The following is a 22,029-nucleotide window of genomic DNA, read 5'->3' as shown; positions in this document are numbered from 1 at the left end:
TGTTCAATTGTCTGGTGTGGGAATTGAAGTCACTTTTGTCAATTTATTCACAGGATATAAATATAGCTGTCTAGACTAGAACTTAATGCTCATCCCACCCCTGACAACAGACAGACCAGAGTCTAAACTAATGTTTAGTGTTTTATCATTCAGATTATCAATGTACCATTAAGAGACTGCTTGTGATATCATCATTGCAATGTAGCATCTGACCTGAGGATACAAAGATCTCAGACTCCATCTTCTTTGGGATTGCTTCAAAGCATGGCATGCCAATGTTTACGCACTACTCTTTATAACCGAAGTATCTTAATGTCAACCCAGACACCAATGTATCTGTGGTTGAAATATATGTCTACAGTAGTGAGCTGTAATAAATATCTGTTGGATTTTTCAGCACGATGCCAACCACATTTTGTTCCTATGTTACAGTCTAACATCATCACTGCATCAGGTATAAATACCCTCCTGGAAGCAAAACACATGACACAATGAGCCCCCAAAAAGCATATTTGCCTCACCTCAATATGATGTGGAGGTGCTAGTAGTGGAATAGGGTGGACAAAGTCAGAAGTCACCTGACACCAGGTTATAGTCCAATAGGTTTGTTTGAAATCACCAGCTTTTGGAGCACTGCTCCTTCGTCATCTGACGTTGTATGACTCCTAACCTCATTTCATTATGATAGAGTGATCTACTCCAACATTATGTTAGATATCAACAATCACAGAGCAAAAATAAACAGGGCTATTCAGTCATAATAGTTTCATATGTTGACATCAAACACATTCTAGGTCAAAGGAAATTTCATGCTGGTATAAAATGACAATTAATATCAACACAATCTCTCACAGTATCTTTAGTTGTTCCTTGCGGAGTGTTTCTCTGATCTGAAATCCACAGGGGTCTGTAGTGATACAATAAACACATCTCCAAAGGGCCTGGACACAGTCATGATTTGCTGCTCATTAAAGTTAATGGGTGAAAAATGACAGACTGTGTTTTGTGATCACCTGCAGTTCGCTCCTAGAGATACAAGGCCCTGCTGGTAATATCTTATACCTATTCGCTCACCTCTATGCACTGCGAAATGCAAACTTCAATTTTCTTACTTTTCTTTTTCACAGACTTTGGTCTCTCTCGGTTTTATCTTATTCCACCTGCTCTTGATTTCTTCTCTGTCTTTCCTCTTAGCGCACATTCTCACCTCTGCCTGATACTTTATGTTCAGAATTGCTTTCTTTCTTTTTAAAAAAGAATGACTTCCATGACCTCACAATGTGTTGTAGTGCTTTACAGTTACTTTTAAAATGCACTCTCTTTTGTAATGCAGGAAACATGGCGATCAATTTGCATGTAGCAAGTTCCTGCACACTGTACTGTGATATAATCAGATGGTTTGATTTTGGAATTGTGATTAAGGAATAAATAAGGAACCAAAAAGAAATTCCAAATAAAAAGCACAATCTGCAGATGCTGAGAATCTGAACCAAACACAGAGAATGCCAGAGAAACTCAGCAGGTCTGGCAGCATCTATGAAGAGACAAACAGAGTTGACATTTCAAGTCTTTTCAGAACAGAGGAATAGCAATACCAGACTTGAAATAGTTTGCATGGAAGCATTACAGTCAGGCTGCCCCTCTTATAAGTGGGCTGCACCTATGGTACAGAGGTTGCCCGGGCTAACATTAAGCTATTCAGATACTTACAGTCCATCAGCATGCCATGCTCCAAGTAACCCTAGTTAAGATGGAGTGTGGGACTTTTGTACCCTCTGGTTATATTATGCTACAGTGGTGAGATCATTGGCAAGTCTCTTAATGTTGTAAAGAGGTGAGGTGGGTATGGCTGTCTTTGATATCAGGGCTACATTTCACCAATTGTGGCATCAAGGAACTTTAGCAAAACTAAAGTGAATGGGACTCATGGGAAACTCCCGGACTGGAGTCAGATCTAGCACAAGAATGTAATGGTTGTTAAGTTTAATCATTTCAGTACCAATAGCACCATAGGATAAAGCAGCCTACTTGACACAATATCCGCAAACAACCACTCCCTCCACCATCAATGTTCAGTAGCAGCAGTGTGCAGTATCTACAAGATGCATTGTAGAAATTCACCAAGGCTCCTTAGACAGCAACTTCTAAACCCATAGTCACTGCCATTTTAAAGGACAAGGACAATAGATACATGGGCACACCACCCCCTGCAAGTTCCCCTCCAAGTCACTCACCATCCTGACTTGAAAATATTGTTGCTGGGCCAGAATCCTGGAACTCCCTCCCAAAGGCATTGTGGATCTACCTTCTTCCATCATGTTGTTTGATGGGTATGAGTTTGGATTCAAGACAACCTGGTCAAGAAGGCAAAAATCAAGAAGTGGCCTTAGACTTAGACTACAAGCTAACAACTTATTCTAAGTTAAAAATAAATGCTGCTATAAAGCTAGTCGTCGATATCTCAGACTCTTACTTATAGTTTAATTACAGAAAGGACGAATTTATTTTCTTTGCATGTCAACAACCATGTTGCCAAGCCCCTAAAGTATGTCAAAGGTTTCAATTGAATAACCTCTAATTCTCAAAACTTGAGAAAACAAATTCTAGACTACTTAACCTCACTTCACAGGACAATTCCCTCATCCCAGGAACCAGTCCAGTGAGTCTGTCATTACACTCTCAGTCGGGTAGCTTTATTTGCCCCAAAAATAAAGCAAATAAACTGTACACAATATTTCAGGTGCAGCCTCTCTCATGCAGTGTAAGCTTCACAAAAATGGTCTGACCTTCATTCCTTCGGATGTTATCATACAAAGACTTTAATGTCATTTTTGCAATTACAACTAATTCTCATCTCCTTCACTATATCTTGAATTAAATAGGATTAGGTGTATTCTGATGGTGCAATGTCATTTTAAACTTAACCCTCGAAAATTATGTTGACCACTTTGCCTGTAAAACAAATCAAGGGGAAATTAATTCCTATTTCTTCTTTCTAATAATGTGTCCTATAAAAAGAAATTCTTTCATGCTTCTGCACTTACCTATCTCAAAGGCTTTCAGTGGCACTCTATAAAAATTTACAGGACTTAAAATGATTGTAGCTCTGTACCAATTAATGAATTATACTTGGATTATGTAGCTGCCAGTGACTAGAATGAACTACACTATTGGAACATGATGAAATTGGTTTGGCATTCAATCTTGCAACCCAGATAAATGAACTGTTCAGCTCACAACAAAATAGAAACTTTAATTCCAAGGATGATACCAGGCATGAGAAATTACTGTTTTCAGAAGGATGAGATGCTGGAATTATTTCTCCTGGGACAGAGAAGACTGCCTCGTTTAACTTTGTCAGATGATGATGTGAAAGCAGAAAACTGTTTTCTCTGGTTAGGATATTCTTGAGGACCCTGAGAATGATGACTTAAAGAAGGAGCAAATTGGTCAAGATAATAAAGACAAAATATTTTGATGCTGGAAATCTGAAACAAACACAGAGAATGCTGGTGAAACTCAGCAGCTCTGGCAACATCTAAGGAGGAGAAACAGAGTTAATGTTTCAAGTCTGGTATGGCTTCTTCAGAACTGTTGGTCAGGAGGGTTTTTTTGAAGTTGTTTGAGGATTAAAACATCTTGCTAAAGTGAATTGTAGTGGTTTATTCCATTTTGAAACAAAAAGGTAGAAATCTATTTTGAATAGAGAACAAATCAAGGCCAAATATTTAACAGGTATAAAGGGTGGCTGGTGGGATTGCTTCAACATTGATCACTCAAATTGCAGACTTAAATTCAAGAGGATAAATTGACTCACCCCATGCTTTGACTGTCCACAGTCCTATGTTAATTGAATTTTTAATAGGGTCACACAAAAGAATAAAAATTTTGAGAAATAAGGACGTTAATCTCTCCTTTCTTTTTAAATTATGTGGAGGTGCCCGTGTTGGACTGGGGTAGACAAAGTCAGAAGTCACACGACATCAGGTTACAGTCTGACAGGTTTGTTTGAAATTACAAGCTTTCAGAGTGCTGTCCCTTCATCAGATGAAATCTTTACCTGATGGACTATAACCTGGTGTTGTGTGACTTCTGACTTCTTTTTAAAAGACAATAAATCAGAATGTTATTTTCCTCCATTTCTGTTGCACAACTTTATTTAATAATATGTTGACAATGAGTTATTTAATCAGGGCATTGAAGAAGGTTTAACTGAAATAAAACTTTTAAAAAGCTTGTTTTCATTGCCAGTGATGACACAGGTACCTCAATAGTCAAAGAATAGTAAAAAAGAAAATGACAGTAAGATGTTAACCTAAGAGCATAGTGAGTTTTGAGAAAATTTGTAGCTCAGGTTGAGGTTCTGGAAGTAGGTTTGCTCGCTACGAAACTTCCATCTCAGCAAGGTAACCTACATCCAAAACTAAGAGTAAGAATAGGCCATTCAGCCCTTCAAGCCTGCTCCACCATTCAATGTGACCATGGGTGATCAAACTCATCTGTCTGAAAATCTACTGATCTCATCCTTGAGTATTGTCAGTATAAGAGATTGGGAAGTGAAGGAGTTGAGTATAGCCATCCGCCTCTGAAGATTATTTCCCACACAGGGTGACAGATATTCCTGTTTGTTTTGCCTTTACATAAAAGAGAAGTGCATGAATCATGCTTGGTGTCATTTTCCTCCTCTCTCTACAAGAATCTCATTTAGAATACTGTCTACTCTTGGCGAGAGCCCATGACTTTGCTTCTGTGGTTTACCGAGGAAAAAGAATAAAAGGAATAGTGCAGTCACTTTTGTCCATTTTAAAGAGTTTATTAAAGAGTTTATTACAGAACATATAACATCCAAGATAATTCAATTGATTAAACAAATGATGGCATAAGTTTCCAACCAGAGAAACCATCTTGATCATGATTGAAACAGTCAGTCCAACATGCATTTGAGTCTTCTCAAAATCTTCTCAAAATCTTCTCAAAACTCACTATGCTCTTAGGTTAACATCTTACTGTCATTTTCTTTTTTACTATTCTTTGACTATTGAGGTACCTGTGTCATCACTGGCAATGAAAACAAGCTTTTTAAAAGTTTTATTTTTGAGGAGTTGGTCATGTGAGACAAAATAGCTGAATTGGCTTAGAAACAGGTAGGCAATTAATTCTCACTGCCTGTGGTTCTTAACAAAAAGAAACATTCACATCACAGAAGTACTGCCTGTTAAGAACAGAAGCTTGCATTATAGAGCTCTGCCAATATGTCAAATGGCATTTCATTAAAGTGGAGCAGGAAACACCAAGAGTAAGTGGGAAACAATATCAACAAGTGTTAACTGAAGACAGACTTTAACAATCAAATTTTTTGCGATTCACTCACAGGACATGGATGTTGCTGGCTGGACCAGTATTTATGGCCTGGCCCTAGTTACCCTTGAGAAGGTGGTGGTGAGCTGCCTTCTTAAACCACTGAGGTCCATGTGCTGTTGGTAGACCCACAAAGCATTATGAAGGGAGTTCCATGATTTTTACCCAGTGACACTGAAGGAACAGTGATATATTCCCTAGTCAGGATGAATTTACAATAAATTTGATTAAACAATAAACAAATTTAATTAGGGAGTACCAGAATGCAGACACTTCTCAGTATTTTATCAAACATGTTGGTGAAAGGATAGGCACTTGCTGTTTTTCTATTTGAATGATATCCTCCTTCTCTTATTTATTCCAGTTGCTTTTCAAATTTATGACTTATTTTTCTTTAGGCCTGCAGGAGATGTGGGAGCCAACATTTGTTACCCTTTCCTGATTGACCTAGAACTGAGGTCAGTCAAAAGACAGTTGCATTGCTTGGGGTCAATGCAAGAAAGGGCCAGACCAGATGGTGTTTACATAAAGATAACATATGGCCACCATTGCTGAGATCAGTTTTCAATTTCAGAGATGTTAGTGACTTGTACTCAAGTACGACAATTAGCTTTGATAGGTTTTCAGCCCATGTCCTACGAACACAATGGATTATTAACTTGAGTGGCATTATCATTACACCATCATTTGTCTCAAAAGGACATCAGAGCTAAGAACAGGAGGAGATCATTCAGGCCTATGAACCTGCTCCATCATTCAAAATGAGCAAGGTTAATCTTCCGATGACCTTTCCTCCCAATTACCCTATCCCTTGAATTCCCCAGCAACATTTTGACCTCAGCCTTGAACATTCTCAATGACTCAACAGATGTAGCCCTGTGAGTTAGTGAACCCTGATACCACACTCTGGAGGGCTAGACAGTTTCCATAGTTTGATGGGTAATTTTTGACATTGATCCCATTGGAAGCAGGCATTCCAAAGTGGACAGCAGTTGTGATGGTGAGTCATTGTTTAAATGTTTCCATCATTTGACCTGTGAAACATTGAAACAGGTAATTGGCCCAGACATATAAATCGCACCCCAGCTCGCCAAACTGAAAACCTTCCTCACTATCCGATAAAGCATCTACCCCATCACTGTCCCTGAGCTTAATCAATCATTAAAGATGTGATAGGTAAATTAATGAACTTATAAATATTCCAACCTTGAGGAAATTAAGCCTGCAAGAGGCAGCAGATCCCTTCCACCTGGGGTCCAGACTCCACGAGGGGCATTTAGCTGCTGCCCTTCCTCCACCTCCAGACCCAAAGCCACCACCCAGGCCAGGATCCATCTCTGGTAGTGCCACTGGAAACAGTGACTACAGTCAGTAATTCATTTGAGTTCACAGGTGAATAATCTCTGCAGAAAAGTGAGTGTTAGTGAGTGAGATCATGAGGTATGAGATGTGTGGGCAGGTGCGGCATTGTACAGCGTCATAGTAAAGGGCAGGGATTGACTCTTGGTGTGAACCCCAATCTGGGGGACTCACAAACAAAGATTGGGTGCCTTTGAATTGAGTCTTCACCCAACCCAGGAGGTCACAAATAACCTGACAGATTTGGATATGTGGTCTCCCTTCATAGAGACATAGAGTCATAGAGATGTACAGCACGGAAATAAATCCTTCAGTCCAACTCGTCCATGCCGACCAGATATCCCAAACAAATCTAGTCCCACCTGCCAGCACTCAGCCCATATCCCTCCAAAATTTTCCTATTCATATACCCATCCAGATGCCTTTTAAATGTTGCAATTGTACCAGCCTCCACCACTTCCTCTGGCAGCTCATTTCAGATGCGTACCACCCTCTGCATGAAAAAGTTGCCCCTTAGGTCCCTTTTAAATCTTTCCCCACTTATCCTAAACCTATGCCCTCTAGTTCTGGACTCCCCCACCCCAGGGAAGAAACTTTGTCTATTTATCCTATCCTCATAATGTTATAAACCTCTATAAAGTCACCCCTCAGCTTCTGATGCCCCAGGAAAAACAGCCCCAACCTATTTAACCTCTCCCAATAGCTCAAATCCTCCAATCCTGGCAACATCCTTGTAGATATTTTCTGAACCATTTCAAGTTTCACAACATCCTTCCAATAAACAATACCATACCAAATACCTTCTTCGCTATCCTATCTACCTGTGACTCTACTTTCAAGGAACAATGAACCTGCACTCCAAGGTCTCTTTGTTCAGCAACACTCCCTAGGACCTTACCATTAAGTGTATATGTCCTGGTAAGGTTTGCTTTCCCAAAATGCAGCACCTCGCATTTATCTGAATTAAACTCCATCTGCCACTTCTCAACTCATCGGCCTGTCTGATCAAGATCCCGTTGTAATCTGAGGTAACCTTCTTCACTATCCATTACACCACCAATTTTGTTGTCATCTGCAAACTTACTTACTATACCTCACATCTAAATCCTTTGTATAGATGACGAAAAGAAGTTGTTGTGGTTCTGTTCGCCGAGCTGGGAATTTGTGTTGCAAACGTCTCGTCCCCTGTATAGGCGACATCCTCAGTGTTTGGGAGCCTCCTGTGAAGCGCTTCTGTGATGTTTCCTCCGGCATTTATAGTGATTTGTCTCTGCCACTTCTGGTTGTCTGTTCCAGCTGTCTGCTGTAGTGGCCGGTATATTGGGTCCAGGTCGATGTGTTTATTGATTGAGTCTGTGGATGAGTGCCATGCCTCTAGGAATTCCCTGGCTGTTCTCTGTTTGGCTTGCCCTACAACAGTAGTGTTGTCCCAGTCGAATTCATGTTGCTTGTCATCTGCGTGTGTGGCTACTAAGGATAGCTGGTCATGTCGTTTCGTGGCTCGTTGGTGTTCATGGATGCGGATCGTTAGCTGTCTTCCTGTTTGTCCTATGTAGTGTTTTGTGCAGTCCTTGCATGGGGTTTTGTACACTACATTGGTTTTGCTCATGCTGGGTATCGGGTCTTTCGTTCTGGTGAGTTGTTGTCTGAGTGTGGTTGTTGGTTTGTGTGCTGTTATGAGTCCTAGTGGTCGCAGTAGTCTGGCTGTCAGTTCGGAAATGCTCCTGATGTATGGTAGTGTGGCTAGTCCTTTGGGTTGCGGCATGTCCTCGTTCCGTTGTCTTTCCATTAGGCATCTGTTGATGAAATTGCGCGGGTATCCGTTTTTGGCGAATACATTATATAGGTGTTCTTCTTCCTCTTTTTGCAGTTCTGGTGTGCTGCAGTGTGTTGTGGCCCTTTTGAATAGTGTCTTGATGCAACTTTGTTTGTGTGTGTGTACAATGTAGTGTACAAAATCCCATGCAACACAAATTCCCAGCTCGAAGAACAGAACCACAACAACGAGCACCCGAGCTACTGATCTTCGCACAGACTTTGAAAGAAAAGAAGTCGAGCCAGCACCGATCCTTGTGGCACTCCACTGGTCACAGGCCTCCAGTCTGAAAAACAACCCTCCACCACCACCCTCTGCCTTCTACCTTTGAGCCAGTTCTGCATCCAAATGGCTAGTTCTCCCTGTATTCCATGATGTTTACCTTGCTAACCAGTCTCCCATGGGGAACCTTGTTGAACGCCTTACTGAAGTCCATATGATGAGCTCCTGACCTTCTGCTGGCTAATGTCAGTCAAAAAGGGAAGTCGCGGATGTGTGCATGAATTGCTCATTTAAGGGCCTCCATTGACCTCTGGCTGAGCAAGTAACTCGACGTTTTACTGTGTTGAATTTAGAGGAAGATGGTTGTTATTGTGTTTGGGCTGGTACTTCAGAAGGTAATGCTTTGGGAAATGGGTTAATTTCTTACCATGATTACTGGAGGAAAATTTAAATTCAATGACCAAACTCTGTAAGTGAGTTGTAAGTGGTATCGTGTTCCACTGTAATTTCATGATGAGCAGTATACCTCAACATAAATGAAGACTTCAATAATTGAACCTTTTGTTTTTGAATGAAGGTGAACTATTTCTGACCTACCCACCAAGGATAAAGGTCTGGCCTTTAACAATTCATGCTCTCCCTGCCCCCCTCCTCCGCCATGTCAATCTTGTAGTTTTTGTAACATAGGTCCATATCTGTGAGTAATGTTGTTAAATGGCAGTGACAATGGCAGGTAGGAAATGTCCAGGTTTCTGAGCCTATCCACTCCCATTCACTAGGCCGGCTGCATCTTCCTTTCTTTTCTTTTTATTTCTTCATTTATCTTTCGTGTCAAACTTCATCTTTTCTTCCTTTGGTGGCTGTGGTGGATGAAGACTGTTGCGAGGGGCTCTAGCAAGGGTGATGGATTGGCGTGTCGGAACTGTTGCTTATGGCAATGGTGGCAATATGATGGCTAGAGCAGAGGCTACAGGTGCTGGGTCCGGTCTGTTCCTTCTGGTTATGGTGGTGATGTAGCAGCATCATGGTGGGTCTGGCATGGAAATCCTTGCGACAGTGACGAGGGGGCTGCGGCACTGGCAGAGGTGTTGTGGGTCCAGTCTGTTCTGCCTTGCTATGGCAGCCTCAGCAGTGGCTGCGGGGACGTATTCTGGAGCCCCTTCAGAAACCTAGGCAAGGAAAAGTGAACTTGGTCTTGGTTATTGCTTCTTTGTATCTTCTGTAATTAAAATGGCTGGAGTATGGCGACTTAAATACTTTTCACTGTATATTTCTGAATACAAGTGACAATAAATTACAATACTATTCTATAAATGCTGTTTAGAGTTTGTTTGTGATTTAAAATGGAAGCAGATGGTGATAGATGCTGACTCATCTCTGATTTACATAGAATATGCAGAAGAACATTAAACCCTCTGGGTACATTGAGAGAATTGGCACACTTCTGGCAGTTAGTTACTGATTGCTTCTGATTAAAGTTGTAAACCTACCATTCTCGTAAAAGAATAGCTCCCTTAAATTGAATTGATAATTATGAAGAGATTTTTATATTATGTCTGCAACATAAAATATTTTTGTCAACATTGCATAATCATCAATCTTCATTGTTTCACTTCACCTTCTCTCAACATTGATTCTATTCCATTAACTCCATTAAGTGAGGGGGTTTGCATGTCACTTTTAATAGTTCTCACAAACCCCTTTCTTTCCCCATTCACTGACCAACAAATAGTGACACAGCCTCTTGTTTTCGACATTATTAATTAACCTGTTCAAAGATGTTATGATACACACCTGGAGCAGGTGGGATTTGAATCTGGGCCTCCTGACTCAGAAGTAGGAACACCACCAGAACAGCCCTTATCCTGTTTTCTATATCCTGCTGTACATTGCATCGAGGGTTGATTAGTTCATCTGGCTGGTTTGTAGTGCAGACTGATGCCAACAGAGTGAGGTCCGATCTCACACTGGCGAAGGTTACTGTGAAGAACTCTCTTTCTCAACTTCTCCCCTCACTGAGAAATGGTGAATCTCAGGTTAAGCTCACCTCCAGTCATATCTCTCTAATGAGAGAGCAGCTCCAAGGTGCAGTCAGACAGTGGTGATTTGTCTGTTACATTGTGCTACAGGGGTGATTTTTCTTTTCCGGCTAGTACTTCCTGGTCTTCCCATTTTTATCCCTCCTCCATCCCATCCTCTTCATTGTTACACCTTGTGACCTAACCATCAGCAGAATTAATGGAAGCTTGATGGAATCTGCTCAACTTTGCTCCATATCTTCCTTCCATCAAGATAGATCTTTGATGCTGAGATAAGAATGCATATTTTGGGACTGATACCCTCTATCCCATATATGATGTGCAAATGCTGGTGTTGGACTGGGGTGGACAAAGTCAGCAGTCACACCACGCCAGCTTATACTTTAACAGATTTATATGAAATCTCAAGCTTTCAGCGCACTACTCCTTTGTCAAATCCTGCAAGTACTTGTTCTATTGTAGTAATTCTTGCATAGAAATTCAAATACCCTGCACATCTTTGGACTGTGGGAGGAAACCAGAGCACAGCTTGAAGAAATTGTGGAGCTTAATAGTCTTTAACTATGAACAACTGTCAGCTGCAAGATAAAGGCAAATGGTTGAGGGAGTGACTGAGCTAAAAACAAGTCTTGTTCCTTACTACAAGAACAGACACACCAAGTCTAAATAAGGCTCAATTGTTTAAAGATCTGATGTGTCTTCCTGAGTTATTATTCTAAGCTCAGGTAAGCTATGAACGCTCAGACTGGGTTCTCACTGAAAACAAATATCAGAAGATTTATTCACAGAGCAACTAAATACATGACAAATAAATACAAAATAAATTGCAACACTATCACAGACAATGGGCTCAAGCAGCTTGATGAATTGACTTTCCTGATGGATTGCAAAATACAACAGCAGCTATTCAAGATGGATCTGATACCTTTACACAGGAATATCATGTGCAATAATGTCACACTGATGTTATGAATCAACTCTCTCAAAGATGCTTGTTTGCCTGATCAGCGATGTACACAATATCAAAACACGATGTGGTACCCATCAACTTCTTACACTATTTTCTTCAAGCGGCCTCCCAACCTCTTAGATTCCCTATGGTAAAGAAACAGGCCATTTGGCCCAACAAGTTCACACCAACCGTCCAAACAGTATCCTACCCAGATCCATTCCCCTGCATTTCCCCTAATTAATGCACCTAACCTACATATGCCTGGACTCTATGGGCAATTTAGTACGGCCAATTCACCCATCTTGCACATCTTTGGACTGTGGAAGGAAACCAGAGCACCCGGAGGAAGCACAGACAAGGGGAGAATGTACAAACTCCACACAGACAGTAGCCCAAGACTGGGATCGAACACGGGTCGCTGGCGCTGTGAGGCAGGAGTGCTAACCACAGAGCCACTTTTTTATGTTGGTCAAATTATTTGTTTTGCTTTTCAAGTTATATTTAGCTGTGTATTTGAATTTCTATGCAAGAATTATTACACTAGAATAAGTATTTGCAGGATTTGACAAAGGAGTAGTGCGCTGAAAGTTTGAGGTTTCAAATAAACCTGTTAAGAGTATGAGCTGACGTGGTGTGACTGCTGACTTTGTCCAACCCAGTCTAACACCAGCATTTGCATATCATATACAGGATAGAGGGTGGTTTCCACCACCATTTTCCTCACTGCCTCTGTAATGCCTAGAACGTGCCTGACTTGCCAAGCTATTTGGCTTTGGAAAATTTACCTAGAATGAATGGTTGTTTGTTTCTTTGTCACCTGTTCCATATTTCTTCCTAAGCATTTTGATTTGAGGTGATACTGAATAGTTTTAACATTATACTTTTGTAGCCACTATGTGAACTTGGGCAACTTCAAATGTAATTAAGATCCCAAGTTGCAACACAGAAACATTAACAATCTGTACAAGATCATGGGATTTGTGAAAGAGATTATCCTTAGGCCAGTGATCTGAAAATGTTTGCTTACACACATGGGTTATCAGTTGATCTTGATATTCAGTGCTTTTCTTTGATTATAGATGTTTTCTAAAAGCAAAAGTGTTTGGGAGAGTCCATTTCCAGTGTCAGATCAGTGACAGGAAGTCCATTTTGTCACATAGCCAAGCATCGCCCCATGTACAGCAACTCGTACTGATGATTACAAGACAATTGGAAAGCTGCTGTTAATATGGAACTATAAAACTACTTGGTAAGCAAGTGCAGTTGAGAAAATTGACTGCATGAGTTTGAGGACTTCAAGGAAGAAGTAAGGAGCTGTTTTACTTTTCTACCACTCTCCCCGTAAGAACTGGTTATGGTCTTTCCTGTTTTAAGTCTTACTTAATTTGGAAAGGTGAACATTACCCACAATGTGAAATGAGGGTCAGAGAATGACAAGAGATGGGGGAAACAGGAGCTCTGAATATTCAGGAGTATATTGCATTCAGCGACTGTAGGAATGTAAGAAGGTTGAGAGCGAATGACAAGTCTTCAATGTCGTCTCATTTCAGTGGAATCAGGATGTGAAGTTGCTCGTGGTAATTGTCCCCCTATCAGTAGCAGCTAATAGTGCTTTGTATTTTAGCTATTTGGACATTAAAGCTGGGCATTGCAGGATAAATATATTTCTCTTGTGATAATGTCTAAAAACACTAACCCATGGGTAACTAAGTGGGCAAAGCATTAAATTCGCAAAAAGCACGAGACTGTGATAACATATAGTAGTGTAGCTTATTGTGCTGTGCTGTTCTCTTGAATTTTTCAATTAACTATTGAAGAACCTTGTGGATAAGGGTCTTAGTTATTAGTGTGAATTAAATTGAATTAGCCTTTATTGTTACATACACTCTGAGTATAGTGAAAAACTTATACATCGCCACAAGTGTGGCTGGCTGTGCATAACTTTTAATATCGCACAGTGTGCAGAATGTCAAGGAATTGCAGTTGTCTTGTAGCTCTCTTTCTCTATCACAGGTCAAGACTTACATCTGTTTTATGAAGAGCTTTAGTTAAATGCACTAACTTACAATTGCAAGTTGTTGTCCATTTCCCTTAAATGCTGTATTCATAATCATAACCCTTTCACAGACAAGGCCAAAATCTGACGTTTATTATTCCTTAATTGGTTGATTCATGATGGCATCAAAAGTGAATTTAACTCCTCTGTAACTCCATGATTGGCTCCATTATTTATTCCAAGTTCAAAATAAAGTTGTCAGTAGTTAATCCAGTTGTGTGAAGGTTGTATGTGATTGGTGACCATGCAAAGTCCTGAAGTAGTAAAAGGCTCCACTGATCCTGGTTCATACTTCTGTCATTTGTGGGTTATAAAGATTATTCAGGCAATTGGAGTTGAGATAGGTCTGTGTCATTTCCTGCCGTAGTGATTTTTATCCTGCAGTTTGATAACACTGAACCTGATGCCCTTCGGTTGCTTCATGCTGTCATGTGTTATATTCAGGGGCTTTCCTGTCAAAGAGTTCTGTGCAGTTTATGGCACAAGATTGAAGAAACAAGACCTAAACTTCCCCTCAGACAGCAGCTCCTACACGGTTAAGAGGAAATGGTGGATGTGGGTACAAACAATGTTTAAAAGACATTTGGATAAGTATATGAATAGGAAAGGTTTGGAGGGATATGTGCCAGGAGCAGGCAGGTTGGACTGGTTAGTTTGTGATGATTTTCAGGATGGATTGGTTGGAGCGAAGGGTCTGTTTCTGTGGTGTATGATTCTATGACACAATGGTATAAATTATGGGGAAAAAAACAGTTGTGTTTTAATAGCACCTTTCATGATTTCAGACCATCCCAAAGCACATAGAAGATAGAACAGGCCCTTCGGCCCACCATGTTGTGCTGAACATGACACTAAATTAAACTAATCTCTTCAACCTGCCCTTCCTTGCCTATTCATGTGCTTATCTAAAAGTCCCTTAAATGCCCCCATTGTATAATTTGCATCCAATGACCAGCCACTTTCTCTTTTAAAGCTCAGGCATTAGTTTAATGTAGAAGGCATGGAAGCCAATGTGTGCTGTGTGTGTGTGTGTGTGTGTGTGTGTGCGATCTTAATTGAGCAATATACACTTGGCACTGGGGATGACTGGAGAATCTAATGTTACTGTGATAGATGGGGATGTGGAATTCGGAAAGTGCACAGATCAACCTGGATCTTGTTGAATGGCAGAGCAGACTTGAAGGGCTGAATGGCCTACTCCCAATTCATACATGTTCTGCTGATCTTCAAGGATTGTATCAGGAGTAGCCATGATTTTATTTAATGCTCAGTTCATGGTGTGAAATTTGCAACCTTGCAGCAAGCATTCTACCAACTGAGCTGCAGCAGCAGCACGTTACTACTCTTGATTCATGGTTCATGCCATGAAGTAGTGTCTGAACTGATACCCATAGTTAGTTTTATGTTAATGCTACATTATAACAGCAAATTGACAATAAAACAAATGATGTGTGTGACTCCAACTGCACCTCAGCTGATTTCCCTCCTGGCAGCTGCTGTAAAAAGATTCTTTTTGGTATCTTGTGGACCAGACACTGCTCTGCCAGATCACTATGTGTACAACGTCTAATGGATTATGATATCAGGTCCTGTGTATCTGATGTAGAGCAGCAATGGAAGGCGGGTAGAAAACCATTCTCCTCAAACCCAGATTTGCAATTGTCTGCAATTGGAAAATCATCTTCACACTTCCATTCTGCCTCAAGGATTCTGAAGATAAAACTGATATCGTTTTGAAAATTCCCCAAGTAGTTTATCTCATTTTACAGTGTGCATTGAGAATGGCAAAAATTAACTGCAGGTTTGAATGCCTCTTTGGCACAGCAGAAGTTTTCGGCTTTTCTCAGTGTGAATTGGAGTGTTTGAAAAAGAAATTGTGCTGTATAAGGTCACAGAGCCTTTTTGATTATGCAAAAAAAATACATGGGTAAGAACTTTGCAATTGTAGTTTTGGTCCTCTGCAAATTTCCCAACTACGCTGTGGAAATTGAATAAGCATTGGCTATGTATATCCTCAATATTGCATATATCATCTAAAAGCACTCAGAGTGAAAGTGACAAGTTGGGATCTTTCCTGTCAAAGGGTTCCATAACCATCTCATCTTGACAGCAATGACATGTATTTATGAAGTGCCTTTAAACTGTAAAATCTCTCCAGGAACTTCCTGGACAGGAGCATCAACAACTAAGAATGTACAAAAGGAGGTACTGAGGTAAGTGACAAAAAGCCTGATCAGAGAGGTTGGTGTTAAAGTGTGTTTTAAAGGAGGAGAGAGGCGGAGAGGTCGAGGGAAGAGCTTTGTCTACAGTTAGTTGAGCGCCAAACTGATCAAGTAATCTTATTATAATCAGAGATGCGTAAGAAACCAGAGTTGGAGCAGAGGAATTTCTGGCGACTGTAATTCTGGCAAATGTTGGTTTACATTGGAATGGCCAAGACCTTGGAAGGAAATTTCAAAAAAAGGAAGAGAGTTATAAAATTGAGACACTGCTGGACTGAAGAGAATGTATGTGAGCAAATTCTGACAGAAGTGGCGTATAGGCGAGACCTGATACTATCATAAATTGGACTTGTGTTTCAATAGAAGTTGGTCTCCATTGCCTTTTCTCTATTCTGCTAAGGTGCTTTAAGAATTTATTCTTTTCTCTTTATGTGATGATCATTATCAAAACATAACTTTTTATTTTCATGTTGTTATGGAAATAGACTTGCTAAATCCTTCACTGAAATTCCAAATCATTCAAACTGAAAACATTGAACCAAACAGAAAATGTGAGAAGAGGATTTGGTTAGTGCAGAGAGAATAATGAAGAAATGGTGTGTACACCTTAATTCATTGTTGAAGAGGAAAGCTAATAACTTACCCTTGGTGAACTCAGTCTTCTCCTTAATGCATTCTGTTTCCACAATTAGAATCAAGATGTTTTTGTTCAGAACGACATTATTCCATTAATTTGTTATGTGGAATGAATAAGGATTATTACACATGTTGACAGATTATTGAAATTATTTCATGAAATATTAATTGTTTGTTGTATTCAATTCAAATAAATTAATGATGTGCTTGTGAAGCTATATGCCTTCTGGATAATAAGGTGAAAAGTGGCTTGACTCCAAGTTGCTTAGCTCAGAAGATGTAAATATGATTGAAAAAAGCCTGATTTTCTTTTCAAATCTCTTTACTGGAGAATAGTCAGAAGAGACACATCCTTGGTTTAATGGGTGATAAAAGTTTTAGCCACTAAATTTCACAACAGATGATCAAAAGCTTCATTTGTTTCAGGCTTTAAAAATAGAAGATAACTTATTTACAAAGCAGCCATGACTTACTCAGTTGGTCAAGCTTTATGCAGCATCTCGATTGCCATTATACTTGCATTCTGCAGCCTTTGGCATTCCAGCATTTTGCAAGGAAGAAACCATACTTTTGCCTTGAATGTTGCTGAAAAAAGACAGTGTGTCCCAATATTTTTTGTTATGTACTCATCAGGCCAATTTACAAGAACTACCAAATTAAAGTGAAAACAACATTTATACTATTTGGGAGGAACGTGAACATAGAACATGGAACATAGAACATTACAGCACAGTACAGGCCCTTCGGTTCTCGATGTTACACCGACCTGTGAAACCAATCTGAAGCCCCTCTAACCTACACAATTCCATTGTCGTCCATACACCATTTAAATGCCCTTAAAGTTGGCGAGGCTACTACTGTTGCAGGCAGTGCATTCCACATCCCTACTACTCTCTGAGTAAAGAAACGACCTCTGACATCGGTCCTATATCTATCACCCCTCAATTTAAAGCTATGTTCCCCTCGTGCTAGCCATCGCCATCTGAGGAAAAAGACTCTTACTGTCCAACCTTTCTAACTCTCTGATTATCTTATATATCTGAATTAAGTCACCTCTCAAATTTCTTAGAACATAGAACATTACAGCGCAGCACAGGCCCTTCAGCCCTCGATGTTGCGCCGACTTGTGAAACCAATCGAAAGTCCATCTAACTGACACTATTCCATTATCATCCTGATGTCTATCCAATGACCATTTATATGCCCTTAATGTTGGCGAGTCTACTACTATTGCAGGTAGTGCATTTCATGCCCCTACTACTTTCAGTAAAGAAACCACTTCTGACATCTGTCCTATATCTATCACCTCTCAAATTAAAGCTATGTCCCCTCATGGTAACCATCACAATCCGAGGATAAAGGCTCTCACTGTCTACCCAAAATAACTCTCTGATCATATAATGTCTCAATTAAGTCACCTCTCAACCTTCTTCTCAAAAACAGCCTCACGTCCTTCAGCCTTTCCTTATAAGACCTTGCCTCCATACCAGGTAACATCCTAGTAAATCTCCTCTGTACCCTTTCCAAAGCTTCCACATCTGTCTGAAAATGCGGCGACCAGAACTGTATGCAATACTCCAAGTGTGGCCATTTCAGAGTTTTTTACAACTGCAGTGTGACCTCATGGCTCCAAAACTCAATCCCTCTACCAATAAATGCTAACACACCGTATGCCTTCTTAACAAACCAACAACCTGAGTGGCAACTTTCAAGGACTAATGCACCTGGACACAGATCTCTCTGCTGACCTAAGCTACCAAGAATCTTACCATTAGCCCAGTACTCTGCATTCCTGTTACTCTTTCCAAATTGAATCATCTCACACTTTTCCACATTAAACTCCATTTGCCACCTCTTAGCCCAGCTCTGCAGCTTATCTCTGTCCCTCAGTAACTGAACTCCAGGATAAATATTTCCCATCAACCAACACACTCTGTCTTCTTACAGCTAGCCAGTTTATGATCCGAACCGTTAAATCACACTTAATCCCATGCCTCTGTATTTTGTGCAACAGCCTACAATAGGGAACCTTATCAAATGCCTTACTGAAATCCATATACACCACATCAACAGCTTTATCCTCATCCACATGTTTGGTGAACTTCTCAAAGAACACAATAAGGTTTGTGAGGCATGATCTACACTTCACAAAACTGTGTTGACTATCCCTAATCAACTTATTCCTCTCTATATGATTATATATCCTATGTCTTATAATCTTTTCTAACACGTCGCCCACATCCGAAGTAAGGCTCACTGGTCTACAGTTTCCAGGGTTGTCTCTACTCCCCTTCTTGAACAAGGGAAAACATTTGCTATTCTCAAGTCTTCTAGCACTATTCCTGTAGACAATGACAACATAAAGATCAAAACAAAGGCTCTGCAGTCTCTTCCTTGGCTTCCCAGAGAATCCGAGGAGAAATCCAATCCGGCCCAGGGGTCATAACTATTTTCACAATTTCCAGAATTGCTGACACCCCTTCCTCATGCACTTCAATCCCATCTCGACTCGTAGCCTGTATCTCAGTATTCTCCTCGACAACATTGTCTTTTTCAAGTGTGAATCCTGACTAAAAGTATTCATTTACTGCTTCCCCCGTCTCCTCAGACCCCATGCACACATTCCCACTACTATCCTTGATTGGCCCTAAACTTAAACTAGTCATTCTTTTGTTCCTGATATACCTATAGAAAGCTTTAGGGTTCTCTTTATCCTATCTGCCAAGGACTTCTCATGTCCCCTCCTGGCTTTTCTTAGCTCTCTCTTTCAGTCTTTCCTAGCTGATGTGTAACTCTCAAGCACCCTAACTGAGCCTTCACGTCTCATCCTAACATAAGACCTCTTCTTCCTCTTGACAAGAGATTCAACTTCCTTAGTAAATCAAGGCTTCTGTGCTTGACAACTTCCTCCCTGCCTGACAGGTACATACTTATCAAGGACACACAGTCACTGTTCCTTGAATAAGCTCCACATTTCAATTGTGCCCATCCCCTCCAGTTTCATTTCCCATCCTATGCATCCTAAATCTTGCCTAATCACACTGTAATTGCCTTTCCCCCAGCCATAACTCTTGCCCTGCACTATATACCTATTCCTTTCCATCACAAAAGTAAACATAACCGAATTGTGGTCACTATCACCAAAGTGCTCACCTACCTCCAAATCTAACACTGGTCGGATTCATTACCCAGTACCAAATCGAATGTGGCCTCACCCCTTGTTGGCCTGTCTACGTACTGTGTCAGAAAACTCTCCTGCACATATTGGACAAAAACAAACCCATCTAATGTACTTAAACTAAAGTATTCCCAGTTAAAATTTGGAAAGGCAAAGCTCCCCATAAAAACCACCCTGTCACTGTCGCTTCTATTAAGGATCATCTTTGCTATTCTATCCTCTACATTTCTGGAACTATTTGGATGCCTGTAGAAAACTCCCAGCAGAGTAAGCTCCCCTTTCTTGTTTCTAATCTCAGCCCATACTACCTCAGTAGATGAGTCCTCAGTTGTCCTTTCTGCAACTGTAATACTGTCCTTGACTAACAGTGCCACACCACTCCTTCTTTTACCATTATCTCTGTTTTTACCACAACATCTAAATCCCAGAACCTGCAACAACATTCCTGTCCCTGTTCTACCCATGTCTCTGAAATGGCCACATTAGTGCTGATTAGTTGGCAAATGCATTCTGATGTAATTGGACAAAGCATGCTGTATATGCCAAGGATATAAAGAACTACACTGACAATCAAATTAGTATCATCTTTTAAGCTTTTGATGTGGTGCACTTCCTTGTGCAGAAATCTGCAGGTATTTGCAGACAGAATGAACAGATGGACCCATTGAACCTGTTTCAACTCCACAAGATTCTGTAGTACAGAACCATTCTGTAGTTCATTTCTCATCTCTTGACTAATCCGAGCCAATTGGCTTATTTAAAATTTAAATGAAGCATTGCAGTTAACTATCAGTCATCATTAACTAGGTTACACGACACCAGATTATAGTCCAACAGGTTTATTTAGAAGTACTAATGTGCAGAGTGCTGCTCCTTCATCAGGACCTGAAAGCTAGAGATTCCAAATAAACCAGTTGGACTATAACTTGGAGTTGTGTGATTTTTAATTTTGCCCACCCAACCTCAGCACCTCCACATCATCACTAAGTAACGCAGTCTCCATGAGAATGTTTCTACCAATTTGTTTCCACTTGCCAATTAATCAGTGTTCATCTATCATTTGGGGTAAGTGTTGTTTTCCTTTTTCTTTGGAAGTTCTTGTGAACGGTCTCAGTCAATGCAGGCTAAAAATCTTTGACAAAATGTATAACTTTTCAGCACAACTCAAATTCAGTGCTGCCAAATGATAAAGTGCACTCTTTATTTTTTTGAACGTATGTTGATTAAATTTTATGTGGGTTTGAATCCTTTTTTCAGATGTCTTTCATCTGAAAGTTCCCGAGTCAACCACAGTTGCTTCTGAAATTGGTAGAATAAAGGCCAATGATGCTGATATTGGGAAGAATGCAGACATCGACTACAGCATCGTGCCTGGAGATGGACTAAATGTGTTTGGGATTATCTCTAATAAAACCACACAAGAAGGAATTATAAGCCTGAAAAAGGTCAGGATTGTAATTATGTTTGACACATTGTTAAGCAATGATGAAGCAAATTGGCATCACTCATGTTGCCTGAGTTATACTGTATACCACAATAATGGTTCCTTTTTTGATGAAAATTCCTTTCAGAAATGGTGAAAAATTATGGTTAACATACTCTATGGTTTAGTATCTGTATCTCCCATGAAGCAAATCAGGATTTTACATGGATTTAAAGTTGAAAGAAGAGACTTATCAAGGGAAGGATGAGATGAGGAGGAATTTCTTCAGCTAGAGGGTGGTGAGTCTGTGGAACTCATTGCTGCAGAGGGCTATGGCGAGTCATTCAGTATATTTAAGCAAAGATAGTTCAATTTTTGATTAGTAAAAGGATCAAGGGTTATGGGGAAAAGACAAGACAATGAGGTTGAGAAACATATCAGCCTTGATTTTATGGTGGAGCAGACTAGATGGGTCGAATAATCTAATTCTGCTCCTATATCTTATGGTTTTAAGGATTCTCAACCTTACAGGCAGCAGTGTGCTAAGTAGTTAGCTATCTCACAGTGCTAAGGACCTGGGTTCAGTTCCAGCCTAAGGTGACTGTCTGTGTAGAGTTTGCACATTCTCTTGTGCCTGTGTGGGTTTCCAGGTGGACTGGCCATGCTAAATTACCCATAATGTTCAGAGATGTGTATATTAGGTGCATTAGTCAGGGGTAAATTCAGAGTAATAGGCTAGGAGAATGGGTCTGGATTGATTTCTCTTTG

At 40.3% G+C, this 22,029-nt stretch overlaps 1 protein-coding gene across 15 annotated transcripts in view; it reads left to right on the top strand.

Moving 5' to 3' along the window:
• Window positions 1–22,029, top strand: part of LOC140464827 (cadherin-12-like) — a 627,324-nt gene that overhangs the window by 480,246 nt on the left and 125,049 nt on the right. For all 15 annotated transcript variants that reach the window (XM_072560318.1, XM_072560312.1, XM_072560316.1 and 12 more), the window contains one exon: window positions 21,096–21,283. In XM_072560318.1, coding sequence (XP_072416419.1) covers window positions 21,096–21,283 — 188 coding nt within the window. The remainder of the gene's footprint in view (window positions 1–21,095; window positions 21,284–22,029) is intronic.

This window comes from Chiloscyllium punctatum, chromosome 41 (assembly GCF_047496795.1).
Source record: "Chiloscyllium punctatum isolate Juve2018m chromosome 41, sChiPun1.3, whole genome shotgun sequence".
Lineage (NCBI taxonomy): Eukaryota > Metazoa > Chordata > Chondrichthyes > Orectolobiformes > Hemiscylliidae > Chiloscyllium > Chiloscyllium punctatum.
The sequence above is the reverse complement of the archived record's forward strand: the minus strand, read 5'-3'. Positions and strand labels throughout refer to the sequence as shown.